Source organism: Pipra filicauda, unplaced genomic scaffold, assembly GCF_003945595.2.
Source record: "Pipra filicauda isolate LSUMZ 115617 unplaced genomic scaffold, ASM394559v2 scaffold112_size3218982_pilon, whole genome shotgun sequence".
Classification (NCBI taxonomy): domain Eukaryota; kingdom Metazoa; phylum Chordata; class Aves; order Passeriformes; family Pipridae; genus Pipra; species Pipra filicauda.
In genome coordinates this window covers 1,826,934-1,851,424 of record NW_024103574.1, presented here as the reverse complement: position 1 = coordinate 1,851,424, position 24,491 = coordinate 1,826,934, and the positions used below count along the sequence as shown (strand labels likewise).

Here is a 24,491-nt window from a genome sequence, read left to right as displayed (position 1 = left end):
TGTGGGCATTGTGAAGATGTTTGTGTGGACAAATTATTTAAGAGTTGTCCCCTGTTTCCTGACTTTTCCTTCAATTAAAAATAACTAGTTATAGAGAAAACATGTGTTAAACGAAGAAAGTTTCAACTGAAGATTTAAGTGCTTTGATTTTGTTTTGTTTTGTTTTTCTTTCAAATTTTATTCATATTGGACTTTATTACAACCTTACAGGTGCCATTTTGTAGGCATGGAGACTCAAACCCATAGTTAGGCTGTGCATGTTCACTGTGTGACCACGGGACACGTCTGTGTTCCATCTGACGTCATTCGATCAGCAACAGTGAGCCGAGTGCCCTGGATTGGCTGCGTGCTGCATCAAATCAGATGGATGTTGTTGACCCTTGTACAGTACACCATGCCTTCTTTCATTTACAGCTGGCTTCCTGCCTGGACTGTTTACTTTCATTTAGTGGAGTGAAATCTAAAGCATTACATGTATTTCACTGAATACTCTTAGGCTGATTTGAATGCTTAAATGATTTGTTGATGTAGTACAAAGTGGCAAGCCACCAATTCCTTCATCCAATTTAGCCTGAAATTATTTTTCTTTCTCTAATATGAAATCACAAATCATAATAATTCTGTATATGAATTATAAGCACTTCCCTGAGCATGACTAGTGTTTGGTTCAAAATAACTTCTTGTAGCTCTGCAGACCATTTTGATAACTTCAGACTACTTGTGAATTTTCAAGCATTTATATTTATACCGAGTTTGGTTGTTTTACTTTAGCCACTTAAAACTTAAAAGCCAAATAAGGGGTTTTTGGGGTTTTTTTTGGTGATGAGATAAAAAGAAACCAACACCTGCAAAAGCAATTATTCCTACATTTTATCTTGTTTAACCTGTACAACTAAAGCAGCCCAAGAGGATTCCCCTTGAACAGGTTCACACCATCCCATGTAAGGACCTTGAACTCCTGTGCTGTGAGTGGAGCTGGACAGAGTTTAGGTCTGTCAAGGGAACACTGAGTAACTGTAATTTAAACCAGACCATGAAAACACCCTAAATAACTCTAGAGACTTTGTAATAACAGATGGGGTTAGCAGAGACTACTTATTTTTCTTCCTGATAGACTATTAGGAACTCGGCACAGAATATATGTTCAAGTGTCCTTGTACTCATGTGGCTTTGAATTCTATGAACTTAGAAATCTTTTCTCAATAAGCTTAGTTATCAAAATTATCAAAAATACTCTTGCCAACCATTCTTAGAAACAGATGAAGGGATTATCAGACATGTTAAGATTCTAGGTAAGAATCTTTGAAAACAAAGAAACAAAGCTGGTGGTTGATCTTTTGGTGCTGGAGAGCATTAGAAATACATCATAATAGATGACTTAGCAAAAGGATTGTGTTTGATGTTTTTAAGCTACAAGAAACAGCTGGTTTATTTCTCATGTGCAGAGTCTAAGAACCTGAAGTACCAGCAAAAAATTGAAGGACAGGAGAGTGAAAATGTGGCCAAACCATCCTCTGTTTCTCTGAGTCAGTAATTAAAAATGTAAATCTTACCTATGTATGAAGCATAATTTGGAGCAGCCTGAAGGCTGTCCTCAATCATGCTGGCTGAAAACAGCTCCATGATAGCCATCAGTGCAGGAAATACCATACTATTTCCCAGAGCTTTCTCACATACTCTTTGAGATTCCTTCCACTAATCTTAATTTTCATACTGCTGCATCCCAGTGTCACGTAAAGATTGCCATCCATTGAACTATGTGGGCAGAAGTCACGTTAACCTTTAATAAAAAGAAAAATCCCATTAGTTTAGTTTTTAAAAAATTAAATTCTCTATCTAAAGTATCCTCTTTCCTATAAGTTATACTGTTGATAAAAAGCTATAGCTGTTATATGAAATAGTACAGTATTATTTTTTAAGGTTCATTATTTCTGGCATTCTCACAACATACATAATTTTTGATTCTTTACTTCATTACAGACAGGAAATAAAGAGGTGGCAATTACCATTTGTAATTTATACTCTGCTGTTCATGTTGAGCTGGGAGTGTAACACCTAAACTTTTTTCAAAACTGTTTAGTAGCAAACCTTTCAAATGAAAAATAGGCACATCCACACTGAATACCTATTAGGCCAAATTTGCTTTCCATATTGAGCTGTGCTATTCCCATTGAAGGAGGGAGATTTTGCCTTTTTTTTTTTAACCCCATAAAGAACTACTTTTTGAAACTTTTAATTCTTTTCAGAACAGAAGTGTCCCACCTTATTTTGCGTTGCTAAATCAAGTTGTTTCTGCTGCCAAAAATAGATCAGTCGTCCTAATAACCCTTCTTGTCCCCTGCTGTAATTTGAGTTGCTTGTCTTTATACTTTTTGTTTGTGATATTCCAAGTGAAACCTTAGTGTGTTGTGCAGTGATACTAATGCTGTCTTGTCACCATTATAAAGAAAAAATGCCTTGACTGATGCAGTCTTCATTTTCCTTTCCCTTTTTATCATTCCCCCTCTTCTCCCCCCCTCCCTTTTTAAAATTGGATTGGGGTGTTATTATGAGAACTTTTGATGAATTCTTCAAAAATACAGTCCTTGATGAGATGTCCTGCCACCGTATCAAAAAGCTGCAGACCAGAAACAAGAATCACAGTTGAGGCTTTTGTGTTTGGAGTTCTATAGGGTATCTTTTAATCTTCTCTTCTCTGACTACCTACTAAAGCAGTCCTGTGGATTTCCTCAAAGTGGAAAAAGAACTCAAAGTAAATTAAAATATGCTGCAGCACAGAGCAAAGAGAAGAGGAGGGTAGTTTCACAGTCATATTATCTACTCATTCATTGTTCGAGTTTGTCATAAACTACTTGGATAGGCATTTCTTCTCCCCAGCTCTACAGCAGGACTCCATCTGCAAAGTCAGTATTTTCAGCTCCTTTTCTGGCCAGTCTTTTATCCTTTTTCTTGACAGGTTTATCATTTTACAGACCATTTAATATTCTGTTCTTTTATTTCCTTTTCTCAAAAGAACACAGGCATAGCATCTCCTACACATCCCAAGTAGTCTGACCAGCTTTGTGAGCATTCTGGTTTTAGTAATTTGGTGCTAGGTACCTGCAAACCTTAGGTAGTCAGACAGGAAAGAGAACTTTACACATCACGCTTCCTTTTCCTTGTTATTAACCCTGCGGTTTCCTTTTTTTTTTGGATAGGCACTCTGTATCCCATTTCCCTTGAAAGACAGTGCACGTTTTATGTCCTTTTTCTGCTCAGTGCTGCTGCTTGGTTTATGTGCCAAGTTCCATTGCTGGGTGCAGGCACTGAGGGCACTTCACATTGTTCAGGTAGTGTAGGAAGGAAGTATAATTAGGTGAGAAGTATTGCCTTGCAAGTAATACCTGAGGACATCAATAAGCATTTAATGTATATGCCCTCCTAATTATCTAATATATTTGTTGCTGATGAAAAAGACAAGTGACTATTAATTTACCCGTGTTTTGGGATTAATTTATTCCCAGTCTGAAATCTGAAATATCTGTGACTTCTGGATTTTTTTCATACCACCCAGGTAATAAGTGATTGATCTCTTCAAAGTTTCTCCTTCCTAAGTGCTACAGGTTTTCTTGTACCCCTCAATCCAGTCCATCTTGTTTCCTTTCACCAAGTCTATTAACTGGGCTGCTATCAAGGTGATGTCTTGTCTCTTACAGCTATTATAGTTACCCAAGCTTTTTGCCTTGGTTCTTGAGAGGGCCTTGAGGTTTGTAGGACAGTCTTTGCTGATGAGCAGTTTGCTGACCAGTCAAGCTATGGACTATGCTGTACAAGGAAATAGAATCAAAGGCATAAATAAAACTGCTGCTTTTTATTTTGTTACAGTGCTTATTTTTACTTTGCCAAATCAGACCTATTCATGAATTCAGTTCTTTCTCGAGCACTTTGCACAGTCCCAGGGGACTATCACCAAGCTAAAGCTGTCCACTGATAGCTTTCAATGCTAAAGGTACCTTGGCTGCACCACTAATACTGACTATGCTGACAGGGTTGGCTTTCTTGCTATTTTTTCCAAGGACTGTTTGCCAGAAGCTTCCTAATTAAAAATAAACAGATTTATCATTTTACTTGGTTACCGAAGCTCAGAGGATATAATTCTTACAGTCATCAAACAGTAATCATCTGCTTTTCCTCTTCTTTTTTTTCTTTTATGTGTATATTATTGATGGTGCAGGCAGAGATGTTGCATGATTGAGCTGGAGCAACTGATTAAGCCTTTACCAGCACAGGGAGACAGCCAGGTATTGTAACTCATCGAGGAGTTTGCCTTGTGCTGTTGGCTTAAATGCATCTCTGAGCCAGAGGATATCAAGATAGAGGAGCTAGGATTTCACTGGTGAGTGAAGCAGATCACATGCGGATTCTGGCACTCTCTCTATGGCATGCTGGAAGCAAGTGTGCCAGCGGTCACTGAATTGATAGTATCAGCTTCAGCTGTGGAAAGTGTCCTGCACTGATATGTGAGTAGGGGGGTGTAGCAGCTCTGGTAGGCAGTGGTGATACTAAAGAGCTTGCTTAAACCTCAGGAAACTGCTAGTAGTGACTGTTTATCTTCAGTCTTGAGGAACCACAAGCAGCAGAACCAAAAATGCCGAAGGATTATAATGTTTTTCAAATGCTGATTGCAGCACTTTGCTGCTTTTATCATCGTAAGTCTGTTATCAGAGTCAAGGTAGGTGCTCTTTTTCAGTAACAGTGTGCTAGTCAGTAATGCTTTTGGTTTTTGTTTAGAAGTGTTTGGTTTTATATCATGGTTGGGTACAGTGTGTTTCTGAACTTCTAAAGAACACCTTTAGAATTTACCGTTGTCTCAGAGAGAATCTTAAACAAGTTGCTGTTTTATGAGCCTGAAGCTGACTGTCTTTATGTTTAGGTACTAAGTTAAAAATGCCCTGGTTTTGGACTTGCTGAGGAGAATTTTAGCAAACTTTCAAGTTTTCAGAATTTAACTGATCAGACCTAACTTTTTCCATGGACTTAGTAAAAACATAGGCAGTTGTGCTCAGGAGCCCAGTCTTTTTAAGCACTTCAGAAAATTTTGGATTTTTCATCGTATTTTAGAATTTTTTTAATTGCAAGATACACAAAATCATGTACACATAGGATGGTTTGGGTTGGAAGGAATCTTCAAATGTCATCTAGTCCAATCCTCCTGCCATGGGCAGGGACATCTTTTACTGTATGCAAAAATGCATTATATGCGCTATATGCACAGGAAAGGCCTTTATAAACATTTTCAGCCCCGCTTACAGAAGTGTCTAAGTGACTTGGGAATTGTAGTCATGTGAGATATCTGACTACTTGAGGATCTGCGAACTACACTTAAGCATTTAAATCTTTTTATTAAGATTTATATGTGAATTGTTCTTTGACTACTGCTGTGTCAGCTCTGTAAGTCACTGTGTATTTGTGTATAGGTTTTCTGGAGCACTTGCAATGAGGAAGGATGTGAAGGATCTTCTGGCCTGTTAGCTTTCCAACTTCAATGGAGGCACTTAAAAGCTGGGAACAGATGCCCCCTTTTCTCTCCTTCAGTGATTTAGCCTTTTAACTGTCCATTTCTGAACATGAGGTGTGGGGCTCAGTCTTCTGGGCGCGCTGAAAAAGTGACTCTGATCAGATTGACTTCTCAGAAGTTATCATCACAATAGAGTGCTAAAGATGCTCTATTGTGCTGTAATTAATTTTCATTCCCGTTTTAAGCATAAGGCTTAATTCTTCTAAAACCTTTTAAATTACATTGGGTTTTATCATTTGCTGTCAGAACAGTTAGAAAACTTATTATTGACCATGCATGCCCTTTGTTTAACTTGGCACGAATTTCTGATACCTAAAATAACAGTGATGTTGTCATGGCAACTTTCCATTTAGTCTAATCCATATAGTCTCTAGAGAAACAGAAACATTAATAGTGTTTGCTGTATGGAGGGTAAAAAATAAAACCTCTTATGTAGAAACAAATTACAGTTGGGATCTTTAAAAATAAGGTTCTATTTAAAGAGATTTGCAGCATTTAAAATAGATTTGAATGCGTGTGTTCCAGTATGCAGATTTAGCATTAGTTGAATCTGATGAACTGCTATATTAAGAAGTTTGGATGGTAGGGAACTGGGGTGCATTTGCTGAAGAGAAAGTGGCTGTAGGTATAGAAATACCTGGTGGTCAAATGAAGTAAGGTGTGAACCTTGGGGCCAAATAGTGTGGCTTCTGTGAAATGCCAGAGGGCCAGGGATGATATGAACAATAGGATGGTATGAAGTGAAGCTGTCATATTTTTTAATTTTTTTAAATGTAGCATTTTAAGCAAAATCAGTTTGCGTAATTAGATGAGGTTAATTCCTGGTTTTAGTAGGAATTACAATTCTAATGAAATACCAGATTGTTCCACAAATAAACATGCTGAAGTCCACAACTACCTCTGAGAAATTCAGATTTTTTGCTGCATTGAGATAAATTCATTATGTTGCCCAGCTGAATTGAAAACAGTATGTGGCCAAGCTCAGAGATGTCTTGTTGTGTCCCATCAAAGCACAGGAAACAGTACAGCACTTGAGCAGTCACATTTTGCTGCACTTAATTGTAGCATGTGAAATTAGGATCTCAACAGCAGATGTTTGGTTTATTTTCCCATGCATTAATAGAAAATATAATGATCAGTCTAGAACATCTCAACTCATCGACTCATTCTTCAACTGTGATGTGTCAGTACCTTTTATGGTCCCATTTGGTTTTTATAGCTGTTTGCTGTCAAGGACAGCTTTTACATTTGAGGAAAATAAAGAGAAATTCCAAGGTAAGGAGCTCCTGTTTGTGCTGAAAAAAAAGAAAGTGAAAATACTAAATTGTGACTTACACCACTTCCAAGCCATACTGTTCTTCAAATTTTCATTTTTTGGAAGAGAATTAAGCTAAGACTAAATCAGTGATATATGTTGACTTTAAAAATGTAGAGATCTAAATTAATAAAGTCAGCTTTGCCTCAAGACGAGGTTTTTTTAGTACTAGTCAGTATGGTTGTCTCGATCAGAGGGGGAAAGACCTGGAAGTTCAAGTATTTTCAGTCTTAATTCTCTGCTATGATTCACCCTCAGCTGAAGCTGTGCAAGAGGGGAAAACCACTCCAGTTATCGGGACTGCCAAGTTTTAAAACTTCCAGCACATTGATGTAGCTCATTACTGGGTGATGTACTAATGCTATGAATGTGACATGAGTTAGCAGCTTTTTATAAGAAGCTACTTACTGCAAGTGCCATCTCTTATCTTGGATGAATTGCAAACAGTTTTTATAGATAGTAGATCTTAATTAATATTTCTTCAGTGTGTGATGATCTAAATCTGTTTTACTGGCATCCTCAAGCTTCATATATCCAGTTTCAGCATGTGTGTGGAAGCAGTTGGATTTGATAACACGTGAGTTACAAGTCATCACCACCCAGCATTATGGGTCTGCTCTTTTGATGTTAGATTTGTTATTGTTGGAGAGGTGCAGATGTGAAAAGACTGACTTATCAGAATTATGTGGAATTTTGTATAGCTCCCTGAACTCCGTATTCTGGGCATGGTGAAAGTTTGTATTTGGTCTGTCTCAACCAGCCAGTTAAGCCACACAAAAATAAAATCCTGCACAAGTTGACATTCATCTATGCAATGAGACTTTTATCACCCATTTTGTACTTCCTATTACTTAATATAGCACTTGCTATAGTCCTGTGTGAACTTCGTACACTCTAGAAGGTTAAACTGCCCCTGGAAAGAGCATTGCACCAGTTGTAGTTCAAAATGTCCAAGTTAATCAGAAAATGGATTCGTGTGTTTAGAAACTCCCTTTTTCCAATTAGTTCTTTCTCAAAAAAATTATTCAGAAATTACTCTGTCCATGTGTTTTTGTCATTTTGTAAGGAGAAAGACAAGAATGTTTTCCAGCAATGATGGAGAGTTTGGTTCCATGCTTAGTGCCAGTCTGTTTGGTTTGGTGACCAATTAGGAGAGTTTTATAAGTGAAATGAAATACCTTGTACTCATTAAAATAAAACTAAAACATATTCTAAATTGATGTAACTGTACATTTTAAAATGCTTATATTCACAGTGCCAGATAGGCAGTCTGATTAGGGTCACAAGAGCACTGGATTAAAGACTGAAGGGATCTCTGCAGCCAGTGAAGTATATCTTGATCCAGTATTGGAACTTTGACAATAAAATGTTCATTTTCAGTATGAACAAGTTGATTGCTCTCTAGTGGCTTGGCAGTAGAGGAATTTCATTAGTTTTTCACTTTTCCAGATGTTTTTAGTGTCCTGCATCTGCGTGTCCTCTCCCTTCTTTCTTATTTCACATCTTTGTCTTCCCTCTTGGTATTTCCTATCCCTGCCCCAGCATCCCCTTCATGTTTTCTATTGACCGATTTTCCCGTTCAGTACATTTATTAAAAGTTTAGGAAAAGTACTAAAAGTTTAGGAAAGGTACTGGCTGGACTTTTTTTTCCTTAGTTGGATCACACTTCAGTTTTCACAAAGCTGTTCTCATTTATCCCTAATAATCATCTCCTTTCTTTTTATTTTTTTCTTGAAACCTTCAAGGCAACAGGAAATCAGGTGGTTCCAAGGCTGCCTGTTGGGCTCGTTTAAATATCAGCTGGCAGAGCTGTGCAAAGCACCAGGAAGTAATTGAGATTGGATGGAAATGTGGCCACCTTTAGTCTTGTACCTGTAACAGTCCTTGGCTGTGCTTTGCCTAAATAATACTTTGCCAGAAGGATACAGAGAGAGATTATATGAATTTTGGCTTTATCAGAGCTGAGTGAGGTGATCTAGCATGACAGATTTTGGACCACTTCCAAACAGTATCTGAAAGTAAAGCCTTTCCCTTATAATTCAAGCTGTTTAAGAAGAAATAAAAAAAATGAAACACCCACCCCCCCCCAATCAACCAAACAAAACCCCCAAAACAATAAACCAAACTCTTGATCACTGTAGGGAGGAATTAATTAATAACAATTGAGATAAGACATGAAGGCTAGAACACGTAAGATGCAATGTGGGATATATCATGTGTGATTCTCCTCTCAGGTATTTTCATATTTCACTGGTATAAGTACTTCACTGGAGTTGTTGCAGATGTGAACTGGAGAAAGAATTCACTGCCAATAGGCAACAGAAGTGACTGTGGGACTTCTATACCAAACTCATACAGTAGATTATTCAGCACAGTCTAATGTGATTAATTCAGTTAGGATGGCTGGCACAAGAGCTTCCTGTGTTTCTTCAACTGTGTTTTATTGCAGAATACATGGAAGTCTTTAATTTTTCCCCTAAATTATTTGAAAATTTCTTTTTACCATCCACTTCCCTATCTAGCTGTAATCGTATATTCAGCTTGCTTTCTGTCATTGAATAGGAGCCAATAAAGTGCCTTAGACAAAGAAATAAAGTGAGGGCATACTACTAAAGGAAGGTTTGTCACTGTGAAGTTAGTGCAACTTTACAGCATACCATCGCTGCCCATTAACTTTTGGCTGCTATTGGGAAATGAGGCTGAAGTATCTGCATCCCATTGTGTGGAACAGGTCACCTTTTCTTTTAAAGGAAAGCCCACTGACATAGCTAATTACACTGTCCTAAGTTTACACTCTTCTTTATTTACAGACTAACGTGTTTGCAGCAGGCTGTGCCTGGAGTGATTTTTGAGCCCTTGCATGAGGTGAAGTTTAGAGCCTGTGCAGAGTTTCTTGCAGAGCCAGAGGCCTTGGATACAGTGTTTAGCATAGAAAGGTATAGGCTGGTATGATTACAGACAGTTCATCAGTCCCAGTTTTCCTATAAAGGACCTGAGTTGTATAAGAAATCAGTCTCAGCTAAGAAAAAACTGTCCAGGAAGACATGCTATTACTGAACTTGCTTACCTAGGCAGTTTTCCCCTTGTATATTTTGGGATTTGTGCTAGCCACAGGAGTTGTTTCACTAAGTTCAGAGTTGCATAAGGGTTATTTAAGCATGTTTGCTTCACCTCAGGAGATGTCTGACCTCTGGCAATCAGAGTATACTCTGTGTGGTAGACCATGGTGGAGATTTTTAACAAACCAATAATCATGAATGTTAACAATTCAGTTGGTTTGGATTCCTTAAATGTTTTTCTTGTTGTGTTGTTAGATGTATTCAAGTGCAACATGTGTCTCATTACATTTATTTGAGTAGTAAAAATTCCATTTAACCACCAGACGAAGTTCTAGGGTTTTGTGCTGTATTTGTAATTGATGTGTATCTCTAACTTGATCATCCTGGGTTTTTTAAGATAAGTTGTGTCAGTACCGTGGATAAAATTAGTCCATATGCAAAGACCTATAGTTCTTGTTGGCTAAGAATCTAACTTTCCTAAGCAAATTCAGTTATTGCCTTTGTATGCTATATTTTGGTCCATTTCCAGTAGTTTTGCCTACCACTGAGATACAGCGAGATGCTTTTGGCATGATGGTAACAATTCGTATGGTAGCTTTGGGTTCTTTAAGATCTCTCTTCAGTCAAAAGCATCTTTCAAAACATTAAATACAATTCATGTTAAAGTAGTAGTTCCTTTCAGATGATTGACAAAACACACAGCTGTGAATGTAAGAGCTTGGTATTCCATTACAGCTGGATGCTGTTGTTTACACTTGGAGGGGAGGCTTTAAAAGTTCTCCAGCCACTTCCTTGTGCAGTCAGGGAAAAAGGGGCTCTTGAAAAGTCTCAGCTCAATTTATGTGCTCTTCACTCTACCTTCAGGTTATATAGATACTATAATCCCTGCTATCATTCTGTAAGATGTGTCAGAGAAATGGCTGTCAGTTTTGGAATCAATTTTAAATGGATACCCAGCCATTTGAGTTGGGAAATTCAGCTATGCTAGTCTGATAGGGCACAGGGATCTGGAGTGGAGGGCAGATTTTTGGCTTTACTTGACTGTGTTTTGACACTTCAATATGCTTTTGGACTTTGGTCCTCACCAGTCCCCTTCTATGACTCTTCCTACATCCAGTAACTTCACCTCTTCACGTTGTACATGGCTTTATGAACGAGCCCTTGCAGTGAAGGTCTTCTTTTTTTGTGGCATGGTTTCTTCCTGAAAGATATACTCCTTGTTGAAAATGCTTGTCCATTGTGAACCACATTTGTATGGAAAAATAACACCCTGTTATTCAGTTCACAGAAGGGAAACTGGGGTGAAAAGTTATTCTTTACTAGGTTGTTTTTATCTTTTGCCCTTCTGTGTAAGCTACTACATTCATTTGTGTTTGTCTAAGAGAAGCCTTAGTTCTCTCTGAGGAAACCAGAGAGAAGAGGAGAATTTGTCTCAGAATTTCTCTGGGCTCCCAGCATGCTTAAATAGTCTTGGCAGCAGGATGCCTCTTCTGGCATTATTCCACCAAAAATCTGCTGTCTGGTAATCTGTTGTAATTCAGCCTGCTTGAAATTGCAGGGAGGATTGTTGAAAGAAGTGTTAAATGTGTGCCACCTGCTCCCAGGGTTAGGTGCTGTGAGTATTCAGTGTGAAGAAGAAAATGCTATAGAGAGCAAGTGTTCATGGAAAGAACAGGATTGGTGGGCAAGCATTCCCAGTTCACTTTTAAATAACGCATGTGTTCCATATTCATCTCGGTGTGTCAGTGAAAGGAACCTGTGAGCTTTGGCTCATATCCACATCTAAGAAAAGAAATCCATAATGCACTGGAGCAAAATGTTGCATTTTATTCTGTGCTGCAGCTGGAGGCCTTCTCTCTCCCCTTCCCTTTTTTTTAAAGTGATCTTTCTCTTAAGAGAGTGTATACTCTGATACTTTGATCAGTACAGAACCTGTTCCCAGGCTTTTGAAACTCTTCAGCACAACAAAGAAGGGCTGAAGTCCCAACCCTCGGAGAATGAAGTCCAAAGTACTTCCCTCCACTGACTGCTTATGAAAGAGTTTGTGGCCTCTACCCAGAGAAGATACCGCACCTTACTTTGTTACCAACACTGCATCCATAAGGACTAGTGAGCCAGAGTGGTCCAGTATGAAACTTGTACTCTAGAAGATAGAATTTTTCCGGAAAATCTTACAGTGGTTATCTAGTGGTGATGGAGATATCTTCAAGCAGATCTCTTGCTTTTTGTGCTAAGGGGCAGCAAGAGCTTTTTTCCCTTAGGAAGGGAACATCTTGGGCATGCAGATTTAGACAGATAATGACCATCGGAAGTAAGTCCTTTAAGGCTGAAATTTTACTTTGGCAAATTGTTTTTTAGTGCAACAGAAATACTGAACAACTGTGTATGTCCAGGTTTGCCCATCTTGATGCATTTGGAATGTTCTTAATTGGAAGAGTTCAAAAGGGGTTAGGAGGAAAGAATCTGAATTTAAAATGGAAGCTTAAAGAGGAGGAAGAATATTGAAGCAGGGCATTTGTGTCCAGCTCCATTTTTTTGGATATAGTTAGAAATCAGATTGGAAAGAGGAAGTAAGAGAAGTGACTTTATAGGTGTGTCGTTACTAGTTTGGTTTACAGGCAGAACACTTTGCTCCGTTCCGTGTGGTGTAGAACAATCACATATTATCTCACTGAGTGCTGAGTTTTGCAAATACAATCTAGAGAGCAAAGCCAAGCCAGCCTGCTGAAAGCAGCACCTGCATTCCAGTGCGTGTCATGTGATGGAAGTTATAACCCAGGTAAAATGTTAATCACTAAACTTGGCACACTTGAAGCTTTTAATCTTTTATTGCAGTTTTCTAGGGAGAGGCAGGTTATGGACAACAGCCCGGAAAAACTGAAGAAGGAGTTAGAGGAAGAACTGCAGCTGAGTAGTGAGGACTTGCGTAGCTATGCCTGGTACCACGGACGTATTCCTCGGCAGGTACGTGGTCTTTGCATTGCCAAATGTGCTTTGAGCTTCTCTAGACAAGCACAGTTTCACTGAAGTACTATACACATCTCTGATATCTGCATTGATTTAGTAGAAACATAATGCCTATTTGTATGAAAGCTATGGTATTTATCACAGCTTGGCATAAAATGAGACTGAGGAAGGACTTAGGGGAGACCCTGGTGGAAAATAAAGATATTTCAGGATTGTTGTGCACTGAATAAAGGTGGAAATGGAATTTAAGCTTTATATGAGAATACCGTGCCCACATATTGTTCAGGCATACTGACGTGAATTTGGTTCAGTGTTCTTAACCAAAGTTAAAATGTTCTTGTTAACTTTCTTTCTTGTGCTTGGAATTTGGGAGAGAGAAAAAAACCGCAACAAAATCTATGCAATAACTTAATTTTGATCCTTAAAAACGCAGTTAAAAACATATTAAGGCTGTGGTTGGATCAGAGCTTCGGTTCCCGAGCACCTGGAGCTCCCCCGGCGGGCTTCCGTCCCCGCCCCACCCCGGTAGGGAGAGCAGGCTCAGCACCCACTCCCGACACTCGGCTCTGACGTGCGTCGGTTTTAAAAGCACATGAAAGGAGTAACTCAAAACAGAAAACAGGATTTCTCTGACTCCTCCTAGTCAGTAGTATTCACGTGCAGTATTCACAAAGAATAAAAAATGAGAGCTTCTGTCATTTAAGGTAATAAGGAATGGGTAAACTCCGGGATCTCCTAGTAATGGCTTCTGAACTTCAGTGTGACTGTCTGTTCAGATACTTTAAACTCTGAAATCCTGGATCATTGCTTTCCCTTCATGCCTTATTTTCTTAGCAAACTAGAAGAAATGTACATGCAAAAGTGGATCATTCTGCTGGCTCCTTCCAAGAAGCCCTTCCACATCTCTGCTGTGGGATGAGCTTTTAATTTTAGATTTGGAGACATTATTCTTATACCGCATTTCATGCTTTGCTTTATATTCATGGCTTTGTATGGCCTTCCGGAGTAGCCAAATTAATTATTATGTTTAAGAATATTTTGTTGCAATGTGTTGTTTGACTACTTGTTTTCTGATTCTGAAAGTATTTTTTATACAACTCTCTTTTTCCTCCAAGGTGGCAGAAGACCTAGTTCAGAGGGATGGAGATTTTCTGATTAGGGATTCTCTCTCCAGTCCTGGGAACTTTGTTCTTACTTGTCAGTGGAAAAATACTTCTCAGCATTTTAAAATCAACAAAACAGTTCTGAGACTCAATGAAGCCTACTGCCGTGTTCAGTATCAGTTTGAACTGGAAAGTTTTGACAGTATCCCTGGCTTAGTTAGATACTATGTTGGGAATCGTGCACCAATATCAAAGCAGAGTGGAGCAATTATTTTTCAGCCTATCAACAGGACTGTGCCTCTCAGGTATCTAGAAGAAAAGTATGGTGTAACTCCAGTCCAACAAAAAGAGCCAAGTACCCCTGAAGGAAAAACAGAAACTGCAAAAAGGCTGAGTCTTGGTATATCCAGCATGCAATCCCCGGAGCAGAGCATACCCAGAGGAAATCTTTTGAGGTACTTAATTTTGCTGTACTTATGGAAGGAAATGAGGTAACTGTATCAGATTCTGATGTAGGTGATGTGCATTTTCACTCTGATTTGAGATGGAAGGCTAGGCATGAGGGTTTGCTGATTTTTAGCAAAAGATCAGCAAATCCACAAAGTGAGAGCAAATGTAGACTCTGGAAGCACAACAGCACTGCAGCTTGTTCTTCAGTGACTTGGCAAGTCCTGACTGCTTAAGACAAAGGATTAAAATAAAATGTTGTTGCTGCTCCAGAGAAGTCTGGTTTTCCATATTTGACTCCTGAAATAAAAAAGCCAAGTGTGGGATAATAGATCCCAATTTCAGTGTCCAAATCAAATGTTCCGTTAGAAGTTCTTAGTGTTCAAAGAAATACCCTCATAAGTGCTGCAGGGTGACACGTGGTATAGCCCATTTCACTGCCACTGCAACAGCATGAAGTACTTTTTATTATTATAAGCTGCCCAAGTGGAAAGCTAATGATCCTTGCACTGTTTATGATAAATTCTGGCAGTTAGATATGTATGTTAAGAGTGTTACATATACTGATGTGGTTTTGTTTGCATTTTTGTTTACCCTAGAAACAAAGACAAAAGTGGTAGCCAGCCAGCTAGTTTGGACCATGTTCTGGAGAAAAGATTCCCTTTGAAGGCTCACCAGTCAGAGAGTTATCTGCTAATAGGTATGTTTTGTAATTAAATGTTTCACATGTAGAATCTGTGTGTTCAGGTGGTCTGTTACTCTTCAGACCAAAGTGAGAGTGCTGAGTCTTCTGAGCACTGTAAATACAGTTATATTTAATGGCCAGTGTAAGCTGTGTTAGCACCCTGCTTGCTTTTTAGGTCACTGAAACAGGATTTTTATTTACAATGCACCAGCTAGTTGAGTACCTTAGCACACAACTCAGCAGGCTTTCATGCCAAAAAATGACAGCTACAGTTGGCATTAATATCTTTTTTGATGATATTACCTTTCTTCACTTGTGCTTTACAAGAACTGACTTGTTTCAGTCATGTCTTTCTGACAGAAGTCTATTAAGTAGAAGTGGTGTTTCATGGAAATTCTGGTAACCTCTTTTTCTCAGGGTAAAGTATGCGGATGTGGTAAATGTTCCTCACGGGGAGAGAAGAACTACGATGGCTTTGTACTCAGTTCTGTCCTTCTCTCTCCCTCATTCTCTCTACCCCCATCCCTTTTGCTTTTTATTACTTTTGCTCTGTCTGGTTGTACAGCCACTGTAATCTTACTCTGCGGCTACACGGTGTGCCAACACTTGACCAGTTGTTGATTGTGACCCTTTCTTTCTCATATTCTTCAGAGGTTTAAGCAATTGTTTCCATATTAACACACTGTATATGAAAGCTTGCAATAATGCATCTGTTCCCATCTGGACAAATTGTAGTGTTTGACTTTCAGGGCTGCTATCATTTTGAATACAATACTGTTAAAATTCATAGTGCTTATTGTGGAAAGACTTCTCATGGCAAGGAGAATGTTAAGTATTTGTATAGTGAGGCTGTATTCTGATAGAAAAGATGTGCTCCTGTATTTAACAGTGGGATGGACAGACATTTATGAAGCAAGTTTCTGTCCATCTCTAGCTGAATTGATTATTACAATCCACGGCTGCAAAAACTTTTCTTTTGGTACTATAACAGCCTCAAGAGTCCTGCCGTGCATTTTGTCGTGGGATTCTTCGACCAGGTTGTGGTATCACACTGTTTTATGAGTGGGGACAGGCTATGATTTGCAGTTTTTGTTTTCTGTCTGGAATCAAGTAGTAAAACCCACATGATGCAATAGCCACTTTGCTGTAGATACCACCAAGTGCACTGAGAATTGCAGACTGGGAATGTCTGATACAGGGATCAGTCCTGTATTGCATGCAGAGGTTTGTATGTGCAGCGGGTACGGGATGAGGCATAGATACACAGAAGTATGTGGATGTGTTTCTCCAGCTCTTAAATTACCTACTGTTCCACAAAAAGATTAGCATCCCTGAAATTCATTCCTTCCATACCTTATTGCAGGTTCAGGCTTGACTTTGGAAAGTTTTGCTTTCATCTCAAACTTGTCATTCTCAGAAATGACTCATCTTTTATGTGGTGTGGCTGGAAGTTGCTGTTTTTATAGCCTAGATCAGGTTACAAAGAAACCTCCTATTCCAAGCCATGGAGGCCATCCAGCTCTGACAGTATAGCCTATGTATGCAGCAGGGACTGGAATTCTTGTCAGCATTACCACAGAATAATACTACGGTGCAGCTGTTCCATGTATTTGGGATTTTGGGAGGATCAGCAAGTATATGGAACTTTCTGGCTAGCTTATTCCTCAAAATATAATTACATATACATTTTTGCCAGCGAATAATTTACATGATCTAACAATATTTTCCTTAGGAAATAGCATTAAGAGATGAACTCTGGGACAGGGTTCAGGAGTTGTATATATTTTGGCCTTCTAAAATGCCATTTTCCCCTGCAGGTTCAAGACATCCATCTCGATTACCTGAAGCAGAGACAAACTCCTGTCCAAGTTCACCTGCATTTAGAACAGGCAGTGAACCATCTCTAAGCCCCACAGTTGTTCAGAAACTCACCTTGGAGTCACAAGCAGGGGAAGCTCTGAGAGGATCAGACAGTCAGCTCTGTCCAAAGCCTCCACCTAAACCCAGCAAACCCCTGATGAAGCCCCCAGGTTCTCCCTTGGCTTCCCACAGTTCAGAAGGACACTACTGTGAACTAAACCCTACCAGACATCCTGCAGCAACAAAACAACACTTATGTCAGAAAAACAGCTACGTGGAATATCTGACACGAAAGGAGAGGGGAACACACTCATTCAGGAACTCTGAAACGAGCTATCTGATCCTTGACGATGATCATCCTACAGTGAACCCTGCAGATCCTTTAGAAGCTTCAACTCAGATGGCTGAAGAGGACACCATCTTTACTGCACCTGTTTTTGAGACAGTGTCTAGTTTTAAACCAAATGATTTTGAATCCATACTACTTCCTCCTGAAAACAAGCCATTGGAAACATCAATGTTAAGAAGAGTTAAGGAGCTTTTCACCAACAATAACCCAAAGATTATTGCACAGCATATTCTTCGAATGGACTGCAAGGTAAAAAAAACAAACAAGTTCATGCATTTTATTTTATATTGTGCAAGTTTAGACTTTTCAAAGAACTGATTTGAAAAGATTAATGGGTAGATTTGCAGCTAATGTAATGTTCGTATTGCTTGCAGGAATTTTTTGGTGTTTTTTTTTCCATCTGGAGAACAAGAATGTTTACAAACTCTTTGGACCAAAGGTCTCTCATCATCCTTAACTCAAATTCTCAGTGTTCCATACATCTTTTAAATCTCTTATCAGTTGCTGCATCTCTATGAATCAGCCTTTTTCCTGTAGTGCAGGAAGAGCTATCTGTGCTGTAAACATTGGAAAGAACTGCTCATGACAGGAAATGCTAGTTAGCTTGCATGGGCAAAGAGCAGACAGATGTTACCTGGTTGCCATATGGCTGGTTGTAAGATATCATGTTCAATGGAACTAAATATATTTAAACTTCTAAAACCAGCTGCTCTTCTAATCTTTGTCTGAGTTCCTGCCTTACAGCTGGATAGGTGGTGTAGGAAAATAGCTATCGGGACTAATGCATTTCTGTCCAATGAGAGAACTGTATTGTTAGTGGAATTGCTTAGAAAGACGTAAAAACACAAACTGTTTTTCACAATGTAGACTTTGGTCAGCTGACAGGACTTGGAGCTCAGCTGTTGAATCAGAAAGACAGGAGAATCATCTCCTAATGAGGTGATGACTTTGTGTAATGAAAGGAATGTAATTGCAGTTGAATCTGCACCATTTTGCTTGGATGACTGAGTGCTGTACCTGCAGAGCAGCTAGAGGAACCAAGTAGTATGGTGGGTATCTAACCCCCAGGCTTTGTTGGGTTTTAGTTGTTTGGGGTTTTTTTAAGAGGAGTTTGAGAAACAAAATGTGGCTACTTACTGGGCAACTCCATTGCAGACAAGAAAGGAAGTGGAAATGGTGATGCTCCAAACAAAACATGTCTGTAGTGCTCTCCTGCACTGATGGACACCGTGCTCTGAGGAGGGGGCAGTTCCCTGGAGCAGCAGTGGGCTGAGGGTGTGTGAGTGCCTGCCAGCTGCTGGGGTCCTGCTGACAGCAAACACAGCTCCTCTCCTCAGTAGCTGCTGCTAACTAAGGCTCCATGGCAGACAGAAAAACTCAGCTCCACAACTGCTTGCTCTTTTCAGAAATGGTAGATTGAGGCTTCTTTACTATGGTTCCAAAGCAGTAACTACATTCTCTAATGTTTAGTTCCAAAATTCACTTTTTTCTTCCTTCAACCTAATAACAACAAATAGAATATCTTTAATATATTGTTACAGAGTGTTGCTTGAAGGCATAGGATATGCATGCCTTAGAGAAGTAGTAAGCATTTATATGTGCGTATAAATATATTATAATCAATTAGCTCATTACTAGACTCCTTATTTTAAATACTATAAACTTTGCAATGGCGCCAAGGAGCCAACTAGCCTGATGGAAGTCTGAAAACCTGTACAATTAATTAAGAGTCACTGGGGGGTTTTACAGAAACAGATTTTTGGATTTTGGAGCAGGAACAGTAACTAGCTGGGACATGTAGACATGCCTACTTCATCTCTCAGTGCTGAACCAATGCTTGTCATTCATTGGCAATTTGTTGCTAGAATGCACTGATAAGAACTGCATGAAACAATGAGATTGGCATGTGAATTCAGCTTTGTACTGAGATCCCTGATAAGGCTAAAGTTCTTAGGTCTTCTATGTGACATCAGTTTGCCTTTTAAATAATGACATTTCTAATCAGGAATCACCCATATTGATGTGATGAGGTGAATATTTGCCACGTGTATGTCAGTGATGGAGGAGCAACCACTGTCTCTGGGGCTTCATATTACTCCTATGTCTCTAGAAGTGCAACAGGTTTCTCTACAGTGCTACATTTTGTACCAGTGAGGCTTGTTGTACAGCCCAGATTGCTTTTGTCTTTCATAAGCATGAAAGCCTGCTGATGGGTGTATCAGAAAATTGCAGGCAGATTGATTTGTAAATGTGTCAACATACAGGCTTTAAACCAGCAGATAATCTTACATTATCATATGAATGTGTTTTTTATTATTATTAGCATACATAATTGTCATTGAGATAACCGGTAGCTAATGCAATGTGTTTAAAATGCAAAGACAAATTGATGGGGTGTCAGCTTTCACATACTGACTTTGTTAGGCACTCAACATTCAGCATCCTCCTTAAGTCCTTTTTCTACTTCACCTTTATGAGGACCTTGTGGTGTAACCAAGAACATTCTGAGCAGTCATCTTTTTAGAAAGGAAAAAGGCAAAGCAAGTGTGTACATCTTTAAGGCCAAAGAGCACTGCCTCTCTGACAAGGACCAGGCTGAGAGTGCTGTATTTCCTGGAACTTCATCCTCTGCTTCCTGATAAAGCATTTTGGTTTCACCTTTTGTTTTCTGATGACTGAATAATGTAAAAAAAGTATTTTACTGACCTTTTTGTGTAAGACTGAATGTGCCCAAGTTGATTTTTCCTTTGATGCCTGTATTCTAATGTTGCATTTTGTGCACTTAGCTAACCTGGACTTCTCTGTGGCTGGGGGGGTTTTTGAAGAAAGTTAGTTTCAAAATTCATGCACAGTTTTTTGCCCTTGACAGGTGGCAAGGATAGTAGAAGTTTCTGAAGAGATGAGGAGGAGTATGGGAGGGAGCTCTGGTCTTGAACTGATTACCTTGCCCTACGGACATCAGCTGCGCCTTGATCTCATTGAAAGGTAAAGGTTCCTGTTACTCATTTCCAGGGCAGATGGCCAGAAGCTCAGAGCATGGCTACACTCTACTCTTCATTTCCTCAAAGAATGCTCTCCTGCATGTTTCCTGAATTCACATGTACAGATTATTTAGTGAGATGGCACATAACTTCTTTTTGCATAGGAAATTCTTGAAGGTTTTAAGGCAACTCTACGCATGTAGTACAGGGAAAGAAAGGGGAATGGCATTGAAAGCAGGGTCCCTGGAGCAGCTGAATGCCATCAGCTCCCCTTTACAAGCTCAAGTATTAACTAAAATTCAGGAATCTATCTGAGCATGTAAGTGTGCATGGAGGAGATTGAAAGGTAGTAGCCTTCTGCAACTGGGTAGAGACCAGAGGATCTAATAAAGTAAAAATGATCAGCAAAGCTTTCTGTAAAACCTCTGCACAAGTTAAGGGGGACCACTTGGGGTGTTCTAACCCTGATGTACAATTTCTGCTTCATATTTTGGTATTTTGATTGCTGAAATCTAGGAGGGAATGTCACAGGATTTGAGCATAGAGGACAAAGACAAGTGGGGCAATTTTCCCAAAAGTGTTCATTCATTCATTGCTTGAGCAGAATTTTGTGTAGTTCCTAGTATTTTAGAAGTTAAAATATTAATTTAAAGCTTGTGTGTATATATTCCATATGATGTCACTATTGCTTTTGATGCAAAGATGTTGGTAAAGACTTAAGTTTGCTGGGCACACCAAGGTAGAAATATACTTTTGAACTGATCTCTGAATGCATGTAAATTTAATAATTTGTAACCAGTCCTATAAATTGATCCACTTACAGGCACAATACCATGGCAATAGGAATAGCTGTGGATATCTTGGGTTGCACAGGAAATGTGGAAGATAGAGCAGCAACATTAAACAGAATCATCCAAGTTGCTGTGGAGCTGAAGGACTCACTGGGGGATTTATATGCGTTTTCTGCCATTATGAAAGCGCTAGAAATGCCACAGGTAAAAATCTGTTTCTCTTTATGTTCCAAAATGTGGAATTGTTTGATGGGTTTATTTAATTTAAGCAACTTCTTCAAGACTAGAGAGATCATCAGAACAGAGTCTTCATGACTATTCCATGATTCTGTGACTAACAGTGTACATTTCCTGTGGAGTGCTGTGGAGTCACTAATGGGTATTCCCTATTTTGTTTGAACAGGTCAGCAGATTAGAACAAACCTGGACTGCTCTAAGACATCGTTATACCCAGACTGCCATTATGTATGAAAAACAGCTGAAACCATCTTGCAAAGCTTTGCATGAAGGACAGGATGAGTGGAATAGTGAGTATGAGTGACACTGGTTTCTCTTTAGCCTTTTACCTCTCCCACTACTGATTTTCTGTGTAGGGAGATGAGGCAGCTGCTCTTTCCACAGCTGTGCACTGGGTGTTAAAATGACTGTGTAAACTGGTATAATGCAACATGACAAGGAAACAGAAGCTAACAGTCTGCCAACCAAACATCAGTGTGTGTTTGTGTGCCTGTATCCCTGCAGAATATAACATTCTTTCCACACCCATACTTCCTCTTTGTGGACAGAAACTGAAACACTGCATCATCTTCCCTCAAGGACAAGAAAAGATCTCCTTCCTCACAGGAGAGTTAATTGTGGCAGATTGTGCTTTTTAGTTGTTTGCCTGTTGGATCAGAAGATGAATCCTCAAATAGAAAGAATCAGCTAGGCAATTACTCTGATTACTTCAAGTGCTCCTGCACCCAATTCTTTGGAGCTCTAGTTTTTAAAGGGGTGCAAGGCAGAGAAAAACATTTCTCAGAACATTTCTACAAGAGAATGGGTAGACAGTGAAAACTTTTTAGCCTCATGGAATTTACTGGAATGACCCAGATTTTGAAAATGTTTTTAAAAAATCTATTTTTAAAAAAATGTGTTTAAAATCTCTGTGCTGCTCTGTAGTAATTCAGCAGAGCCTTCTCCTGTAGCAAATAGAGCTTTCCATCACTAATTTGTCTTGGTCTTCTCCCCCAACCAGTTCGCTGGAAACTGGTAGGACAGGTGTATGTGAGGTAAGGTGATAATTTGAAAGATGGAAGACAAACCGTACTTTCCACCTTAAAAGAAGAATACTGTCAGTTACAATACCTTCTTCAACTAGCAGGTTTTAATGTCTGATGCTGTGTTTGTTACCCTCTATCCCAGAGACCATCAGTGCTCCGCAGAACAACATAACAGTGCCACTGCTGATGCCTCTTCTTACCTTGATGGAGCGTCAAGCTGTTGTTTTTGAAGGCAGGGAGCTGTGGGAGAGCACTGACCAGAGTGGTGAGATAATGCTGCGGCACTTGGCCACGGCCCGTGCGATAGCGCAGCACGCGCAGAGGTTCCACCGGGCTGCGGAGCAGGCGCTGCAAGGTACGAGAAGCTGCTGCTCAGCAACAGCACGGGGGGTTGTGTCTCTGCATAAGGGCCACCACAAGTCTGTGTGAGAAATTCCTCTCCTCTCTGACAGGAGCTGAGATAGCAGCAAATGTCCTGCAGGAAACTCAGCCTGAGGACAACATCAATATTGTTTAAAAGCAGCCAGTAAATTATTCATCACTATAGTTCTCCAACAAGCATTTTTGCTAAACATACTCAAAGTTCTCAAAGTTAATATGCTGACCCTTCTAGCAACTGAATAGAGGTACAGTAAGGACTGAGGATAACTTCCTGTCTTCTGTACAATTTAGAATTCCTATTCTGATTATTGCAAATAAAACACCACCCGTGATAACAAGATTCTTTACAGCAGTGCAAGATGCAACACTCAGATCCTGACTGCTTACAGCCAGAAAACAGCTACAAATTAATGTGATTTTTTTTTTTTTTAAACTTGCAGTGGAAAAGTTAAGGGAGTGAAATATAACCATTTCTGCATGCAGCATGTATACATCAGTAATGATATTTAAGGTCAGGCTATAATGACAATTCTAGAACATTAGAAATGAACAAAGGATAGCCTGTCCCAGTGTCCCTAGAGCCATCTGTGTGCTACTAGAATGTCAAAGATGGAAAGGATTTTCAGTGTTTTACTAGCTTGTGAAAATCACTCTGCAAAAGGAATGCAGCACACTAAAGCTTATTTGGGGAGAATACAGTTTAAAAGCCATTTTTACAGAATAAAAAGCATCTGCCTGATGGTGGTATTGTGGGATTCTTTTTACTTACTAGGTTTCCAGCCAGATGAAGAGCTGAGTGAAATCTTCAAGACAGAATTTCAAATGAGATTGCTCTGGGGCAGCAAAGGAGCACAAGTTAATCAAAGTGAAAGATATGAGAAATTCAACCAGATTTTAACTGCACTTTCCCGAAAACTGGAACCTCCGCTAGTGAAGCTGGTGGAACAATTAAGTATATAAGACTCTGTAAACACTATTTAAAATTATATACTTGAAATAACCTTAGAATTCTTCTGGCAATTTGATACTGCACAGACCTCTTGCATTTCACAAGATGTTTAGAACTTTAAATGCACAATGCACACTTGTTTTAAAACTACTGATTTCTAAACAAATTATTTATTTACTGTGACACCAAGTCATTTAATGATCCCTTTAAACAGTTGGTTATTCCTTTATTTCTCCAGAGTTGCAATGTTTTAATGATGCCAATGAGTAAGGGCATTGGCATCTTAGTATTAAGATGAAGCAAACACTGTAAATAAAATGATAGATTAAGTATCTGACATGGCAGAAAAATTGTTGTATAATATTCCTTTAATGACTATAAACCACTGTAAATAGAATTTTGATTTGAAGTGTATCTTTATGCAAAATAACTTGCATATTTACAGATCACAGAAATACTGCAGGTTGCAGAAATGATCCTTTATCTGTGACCACAACACAAGGCTCAAATGTCACTGTGCCTATGAAAGTAGAAAATGAGTTTGTCTATGTGTTGGGACAACTTATGTTTTTTTTAAGACAGCACCTGTAGTGCTTTGGCTTTTGCTGAAGTCTGCACAACAGAACAGCTATGCTGCCAGGAATGAATGATGAAATGACAAGAACAAACAATCCAGATAATTAAAATGCTTTCAGACATGAGTAAATGTGGGTGTATGTATGTATTAAAATTGCTTCATTTACTGAGGTGAATGACTTTGGTAAGTATTTTTTCTTTTTCCTTGG

General features: G+C 39.2%; 1 protein-coding gene across 6 annotated transcripts in view; it reads left to right on the top strand.

The window, feature by feature from the left end:
* The window catches only part of BCAR3 (BCAR3 adaptor protein, NSP family member), a 91,263-nt gene extending 66,805 nt beyond the window's left edge, over positions 1-24,458 (top strand). For 5 of the 6 annotated variants that reach the window (XM_027712633.1, XM_039383256.1, XM_027712656.2 and 2 more), the window contains 9 exons: positions 12,767-12,895; positions 14,014-14,456; positions 15,048-15,148; positions 16,951-17,591; positions 20,212-20,327; positions 21,147-21,318; positions 21,518-21,641; positions 22,519-22,731; positions 23,530-23,880. In XM_027712633.1, the coding sequence (XP_027568434.1) occupies positions 12,767-12,895; positions 14,014-14,456; positions 15,048-15,148; positions 16,951-17,591; positions 20,212-20,327; positions 21,147-21,318; positions 21,518-21,641; positions 22,519-22,731; positions 23,530-23,717 (2,127 nt within the window). In that variant the 3' untranslated portion in view covers positions 23,718-23,880. Of the gene's footprint in view, positions 1-12,766; positions 12,896-14,013; positions 14,457-15,047; positions 15,149-16,950; positions 17,592-20,211; positions 20,328-21,146; positions 21,319-21,517; positions 21,642-22,518; positions 22,732-23,529 lie in introns of all 6 variants that reach the window. The other variant, XM_027712623.2, reaches the window with a different exon arrangement.
* Positions 24,459-24,491: the final 33 nt, after the last annotated feature.